The sequence below is a fragment of the Rutidosis leptorrhynchoides genome, chromosome 8, assembly GCF_046630445.1.
Source record: "Rutidosis leptorrhynchoides isolate AG116_Rl617_1_P2 chromosome 8, CSIRO_AGI_Rlap_v1, whole genome shotgun sequence".
Taxonomy (NCBI): Eukaryota; Viridiplantae; Streptophyta; class Magnoliopsida; order Asterales; family Asteraceae; genus Rutidosis; species Rutidosis leptorrhynchoides.
Genome location: NC_092340.1, coordinates 291,318,658 through 291,326,091, shown reverse-complemented (window position 1 = coordinate 291,326,091; position 7,434 = coordinate 291,318,658). Strand labels below are relative to the sequence as shown.

The window sequence follows — 7,434 nt, the reverse complement described above, 5'->3', positions numbered from 1 at the left end:
TCGAGATCATTTCTTCAAAATTTTAGACTTTAATTCGGTGATTTAATCAAGTTTTGATCCAAAACTTGGTGTTTGAAGGTTTTAGCACAAATTTAGTGAAATTCGTTATTATTCGTCATTTTACTGAATTTTATTTTTCAATCACATGTGATTGGATTTGACATGCAACAATCACATGTGATTGAGTTTTACAATCACATGTGATTGGCATGCCAATCACATGTGATTTAATGCATGTTAAATTTAATCACATGTGATTGAAAAAAAAATTAAAAAAAAAATAAAAAAAAATTCGAAAAAAAAAAATTTTTGAAATTTTTTTTTTTCGAAATTTTTATTTTTTATTTTTTTTCAATCACATGTGATTATCGCGCCACGTGTCGCAATCTGATTGGTCCCTTAAATCTCAACTTAAAGTTTGCTCTCATTTGAATATTCCTCATAAATGGTAATGAAGAAATGATGTTACCGACAGATAAAGACAAATGAAAGTATCTTGAATGGAGAACATGTACAAGTAAATTGTTGATGGACCTGGCAAAAGTGGGAAGAACATTTAATTAGTGAGTGAATCTCATAAATTACAATAAAGTACATCTTTGTTATACAATATATATTCGCATTAGTCTTTCTATATGCTTTGCATTTTATCTATAAGATAAGAATATAGTTACGGAGTATATTTTTTCAAACTAAATATGGCAACATGAGTAAATATAAGAAAAGAAATATGAGTAGGCTAGATAGTACAGCCAGTAACCTGTAGAAATAAAAATAGGATTCAACGAAGTATGTGGTACAAAATGGTAAGGCACTTAAGGTTGTGGACCTCCTAGGGGTCCTCTTGTTTCAATTGTATCACAAAGGAACAAATGTTGAATTTTAATGTTTTCAGCAAGAAACTCCATTAAATTTACTGAAACCTAGTCTTATTCTTTATCTGTTAACATAGAGCAACCAAAAGGGGTATCCGCCCCCCTGAATTTAACGGGAAAAAAAAATTTACACTAAAAAAAAAAAATTTACCAAAAAATAAGTTTTTTTTTTAGTGTTTGCCCCTGCTGACAATGAAAAATTTATTAAATTTTTAGACTCGCCCCCTCTGCAGTCCGGTTCAAGTTCCGCCGCTGCTTATTTCAAATGCTCATTTAACATTGAAACAACTATAGCTCGAGCTCGGCTACTTTCGAGCCTCATACATCAAAATCGAGTTCTACTTATTTGATATTATACAAACTCGAATTCGTCTTGAGCTCGATCGACACGTTTATACATAATTTTTTTTTTTATTATTATTTTGTTACAATTATATATTATATTATATTATATTATATTATATGATTATATAATATTATTACAATAGAAAACGTGGTTTTTAAGTTCGATATAAGAAATTTGAGCTAAAGCTTGTTTACTAAGCTATCTTCAATATATCTTCAAACTCGGACTCAAGCTCGGCTTACGCTCGGAATCGAATCATGTTTTTAATGAGCTAGTCAAGTTCAAATGGCTCGTAAATAGTTCAACTCATTTACACCATAGTCTCTGATTCATTAAAATTTGAAAGAAACTAATAATAACCATCAATACCTATCATCAACAATACTAAGAACCAATAACACTAAGAACTGGTTACAATCATTTGAAAGTTATCAAAGTTAAATTAAACACTTTGGAAACCAAATGTAAGGGTCAGTATATCTATATGGATTCGACACATTTGAGTTTCAAATCTACATGCATCAAATGCCGAAAATTGAGTGTATGATACATGAGTGGCATTTGGCAGATTGCCTATCATAATTATAATTATACACACTAACAAAATAATAAGTTGAACAAAGATAAATGGTTCATTGTATTCTATTGACAACTGGTTTCTGCCTTGAGCCATCTCCAGATTCTGATGAATTTTTTTTTGTCAAGACGCGCATCCAATGTCGATTGTGTATACCTTTGTACTAACAAAGATACGCACTATGCACCCGCTTCAACTAAAATATGCTAATTAAGTTAGTTTGAATTGTAACTTGGTATGAACCCTTTGGCATGTTGGCTCTCCATTTCGAGAGCCATTAAGGATTTTTGTCGCTGATACTTATTTCTCTTTGCGGCAAGAGCTGCAAACAATGTCATATAAAAACAAGATTGAAAAAAAAATAATAATAAAAATAATAAAATAAAAATAAAAAACTTGTGAGCTAAGAGAAGCTTCATTTGTGATGCAAAATAACATAATAGAAACTGTACTTACACATCAACTCCTGAGGTAGACCGAAGTCATAGTCATTACGCCGTCTCCTGATGCAAATAAATACTATCACGGAAACCAATATAAAGACGACACCACATGATATCCCGACTGCAATTTTACCACCGTTTGAAAGCCCGCCATTTTTCCAGAACATGGGGCAATCAGGCAAAGAAGGTACCCCACACAACCCTTTGTTACCAGAAAGACTGCATATTGATTAGCAAACGCGTTAGATTAAGAATAAATAGATAGCTAAAACTCAATTGATAAATGATAGCCAACAAAAAACACTGACAACATGATTTATCCAAGAATTGAATAACAGGAATCTGAACAGAAATTAAAATTGCTGAATACAGGAGAATTGCCTATAATCCTTATTGATTTATATCCATAACTACCTAGCTATACAGAATATATGTTGGGTAATCTGGTCTAGAGTTGGAGCACTAGTATTATTTGGCTTTTTAATATTTTAAGAGTGTCGATTAGTTGATGTGATAAATAGCGTGTTCATTTTTTATTTGGCATGTCTGTATTTAAAATCTTCATATCACTTGACAAATTGGCATTTCAAAATATTAAAAAAGCCAAATAATAAAAGTATATTGACACATCACGAGCCATCCCAGCAAATGATATCAATGACATCGATTTATGTGGTACTAGATAATTAACTCACTGAATGGCCTAATTAGGACAAGTTGTCATATTTTGATGACCTACTTGGACGATAAAAGGTGCAATGACCTAAAAGGAACAAACAAAAAAAGATGGTTATTTTAGACATTTTGCATGTTGCTCCACACCTAGAGATGTTCAGTTCGGTCTTTTGCTGCAGAGTAAAAGTTTGGCATTTTGCATGTTGCTCCACACACTACGCCGTGCCAACTCTAGAAAGCTTTAGAACGGCTTTAAGCTTTAGGAATACTTTTTAAACTAACCAAAATCTATCTTAACCTATAGACACCGGTGTTGTAAAACTCCCCGATTAATGTCGATTAATCCAGATTACTCCTTTTTTGAACTGGCCGATTTGATTTTCTAAATCCGAGTAAACATCGGTTGACGAGTCAAAATAAGAGTTAGTTGGTCAAAGTCAATTTTAGTCAAAGTTAATATTGGTCAACATTTTATCATGAATTTTAATTTTAAATAGAAATTTCTAGTTCTTGAATAATGATTATGCTTATGTTTACAGACAATTATATTAATGTTTATGCTTATGTATATGAATTTTTTTGTAAACTTACACATATAATTTTGAATTTAAAATTCAAATGTATAAAAAGTCCAATCATTACAACCCGAAAACTCCATGAGGTTCCGATTACTCCTTTAAAAGTCCCAACCGAGTACTCCCCAAGTAGCTATTTTTGCAACCTTGATAGACACTAAACACCTCTTCATCCATATCACACTCCACATTAATCATATATGTCCATATATTCCCTTATCCACAAGAAACTACTTCCATCATTACCATAATCGACTAAACCATGAAGAGGATGAAGAAGACAGCGAGAACAGTTCCTATATGTATCACCGTATGTGACTAAATTCCATAGTCACCACTCATAGTAGGGTCTGATTTAGTTGTATAATTGGAACTTTAATTTGATGAAGATGTTCTTTAATGGGAATAGGAATATTGGGTTTGAGTTGAATGTAAATAACTATATCATATGTCCTATATCTCTTCATTAAAAAAACTATTTGAACAAAGACCACTCTAATAGTAACGTAAGGGACCCGTATCATGTCCAATCTAACGGCTAACCATAGGGGTAGGACAGACAGTCTAGAGATACATTGATTGTTCCTAGAGAAAATTGGTTACATCTCATCCTACACCCTTCTTGAACCATCTACCGTATATGCATCATATTGTGTCTAGAAGAGAATAGGCTAACAATGAGAGGTTTTAGAAACTATCGCAACATTAATAAATCTATTCCATTATCAACTTTCGAAACACCGAACTTGTATTTTCGTTTCCCAAGTTATTAGTAGCTTTGATTAGTTTTTCTTTTTAAGAATTTATCCCTCTTTTGAAAATCAATTTTAGTGACACAAGTACACAACTTTGCAACCAAACCGCTCTCTGCTGATCAACCTGTATTTACCACTTACTACTAATCTAGGGTGCACCATTTGGGCATTTTAGCGTGCACCATTTTGGAAATTGTCGCATCATGAGCAGTCTACTGTGCTTGAACTTTATTCAAAACGTCACATTTATCTATTGAAAAATTTATTGTTAACATGGGACTAGAAGAAAAAAAAATCAACACGTATTGCCACAACTATGCGTACCAGTGGCAAGATTAGATTATCCTAATTCAAGTATGTCATGCAATGTAGAAATATATGCAGGCAATTGTATATCTAAAGCCCAACTGAATATTGCATAAACCGCCAAGATTAACACTAGATCGTCTTTCGGACCAAGGCTAAACAGTGTTGATTTCAAAATAACATTAAATCGTATCTGCAAATGTAAAATAAGAGAATAAAGAAGTGAAATAGAACATACTCGATTGCTCCACCATGCACACCAATAGAGTAAAGCTCTTCTGGCACTTGTCCTTCCAGTTTATTACCATTCAAGAGCCTGAGATGTGAAATTTTAAGAGCATAAATTGATCTGTACCATAGTTGATTAGCCTTGTACATTAACATATAAGTAAATGCGGATAAGAGATATGGCTTACACAAGTTGTAGATTTGATGAACTGAAACTATCTGGTATGGACCCTGTAATCAGATTGTTCGACAAATCCCTGCAGTATTCGTTGAATTAGTGAGTTCAAACATCATAAACACATAATGTAAGAATGACATAACCATACATTGATGATGTACACATGACTAAATATAAGCAATTCAATAAAGAAAAAAGTAAGAGAACTTTATAATCAGTGAAATCTTACAGTTTCTTCAGCGAGTTTTGCCCCAACCCGGCAGGTAGAGTACCTCCCAAGGAGTTAGAACTTAAGTTCCTGCAGGTCCACAATTTTTTTTCTTATATATAAATTAAAAAAAAAAAAAACTAAAAGATGATATATTTGTGACACATGAGGTGGCAAATACTTACAAGCTTGCCAAGTTAGTCAAAAGAACAATTTTATCACTAATGTAGCCTTTCAAACCTTGGCTCCCAAGATCTCTACAAGCATAAAATATAATATAATATATAATATATTTCTTATAAAAATCACAAAAAATGTCAAAGAAAGTTGTGAGTAAATAAATTCTTTAAAACTTACATCTGAAAGATTGCAAGAGCGGACTCATCTTTATTAAGATGGCAGGTAACACCCTCCCATGCATCCCAATTAGTAGGAGCGCAAGGATCACCATTCCAACCCATTCTTTCAGGAACACGTAACGACTCCTTTAATGCTTGCATAGCAGTAACTGAAATAAAAACAATAAACATATCTTGGTTTTTAATGTTTAATATCTACTAAAATACTCATAAGTTTCAAAATGGAAAAATAAAATACTCTTGATTCACGCACGCATGAAAGCAATATATTACCTTGCTCAGGAACAGTCATGACATCAGCAGGAACAATGGCATAATTCTCAAGCCCACAAATCAAAGGTGAACCAATAACAGGTGCAAGCTTTATACTCAAAGTTGTACTACTCAAATTCTTAGCTACATAATGATAACTATATGCGGCAAAACCACCAACTTCCTTAAATATATCAATTCTGGTTACATTTTCTTCATTAATAATCACATCAAACACTCGCTGCCCTTTACTATTAACACTCACATCTATCTCAGCAAAATGAAGCCACACAAGGTAATCCAATTTCGCATCGACCGGCAACTCGTACTCCAAACTCCCAGTTCCAGTCAACGTCACAGCGGAATCATACAATTTCGCTGGAAAATAATTAGGAATAGTCTCCGTATTAATCACATTCCTAACAGCCGTAACTGACTTAATCCCGAACAAATTTGAAGCCCTAAATCTCGCATCAGACTGCCAAGCCCTACCAAACACATCACTATCATTACTAAACCCTGGCCCCCACTGATTCGAACCGCAACTCAACCGACCGTAATTCACTAAAATCGAAGAGTCATTACCAGTCAAAACCGGATCATATGAATCCGGATCAACCTGAATCAGCTCAATTGAACCGATCACAGGCGGATCAGTAGCTATACTATAAAAACACACATCAGCATCGCCATCAGTAGCGTAAAACATAAGATCTGAATACGCGCCGTACCGGCTTATATCTTCCTGCCATGGCGACCGCCATGAAAACACTAAAGTACCTTCAATCGATAAATCGAAACTCGGAGGATGCGATTTACCGTCGTAATTATCGTAAACTGTAAAAGTTCTTAAGTAATATTTACCGGAAGGAATATTAGGGAAAATGTAACAGTTCTTTTTACCAGATGAAATCGGAAAATAACGAAGTGTTTTTTCATGAAATGATTGAAATCTAAGCGGTTCGGAAACTAACCCGGTTGAACCGGCGGTGAAGTACCGGTCGGAGAGCCACGTTGTGTTGAAGTTATCGGTGGTTGTAGTTGAGCTGCCGCAATCAATGTGATATGCTATATCTGTTTACAAAATAAACAATAAAAAAAGTTAGTTAGGGATATAGATATACGAGATGTGTATGTATAGGAGGGTTGATTACCGAAGGGGAATGAGAATGAAGAATGCAAGAGGAAGAAGGAGAGGAAGAGGATTGTGGTGGCCGGAGACATTGTGTGTGTTTGGACTGACGGGAATAAAATTAAAAAAAGAAAGAAATATAATTACTTCATTAATTAATTTAGTTTAGTTTTAATTTAAAAAAGGAAGTGATTAAATATAAAGTAAACGGCGAGATTAACGGAAGAGATTAGATCGCGATATAAATACGGGTGTGTGAAAGCGGAGGTGGTGAAAGTGGTGGGGACGTCGGAATGTTAATACGGGGTTGCTGAGTTGGCAGGTGGACTGAGCTGGTGCTAGTGGTAGTGACTGGTGACTTTGTATATGCGTATATATATTTCCTGCTCTAAATATATACTGGATTTATTATTTATTTTTATTTTTTATTTTTTAATTATTTGATTATGATTTATACTCCGTGGTATTTATTTTAGCATAAATCAGGCAAAAAAGTCTCGGTGATTCAACAGATTTTGGTCCTTT

The 7,434-nt window shown here is 33.8% G+C and overlaps 1 protein-coding gene across 1 annotated transcript; it reads right to left on the bottom strand.

Moving 5' to 3' along the window:
- Window positions 1-1,911: 1,911 nt before the first annotated feature.
- On the bottom strand, window positions 1,912-7,112 carry LOC139862832 (receptor-like protein 4). Its single transcript, XM_071851464.1, has 9 exons — window positions 6,932-7,112; window positions 5,799-6,851; window positions 5,524-5,674; window positions 5,352-5,423; window positions 5,188-5,256; window positions 4,969-5,037; window positions 4,791-4,868; window positions 2,255-2,460; window positions 1,912-2,120 (listed from the first exon to the last, which is right to left on the bottom strand). The coding sequence occupies exons 1-9, from the start codon at window positions 6,999-7,001 to the stop codon at window positions 2,014-2,016; spliced, it is 1,875 nt and encodes a 624-aa protein (XP_071707565.1). The 5' UTR covers window positions 7,002-7,112; the 3' UTR covers window positions 1,912-2,013.
- Window positions 7,113-7,434: the final 322 nt, after the last annotated feature.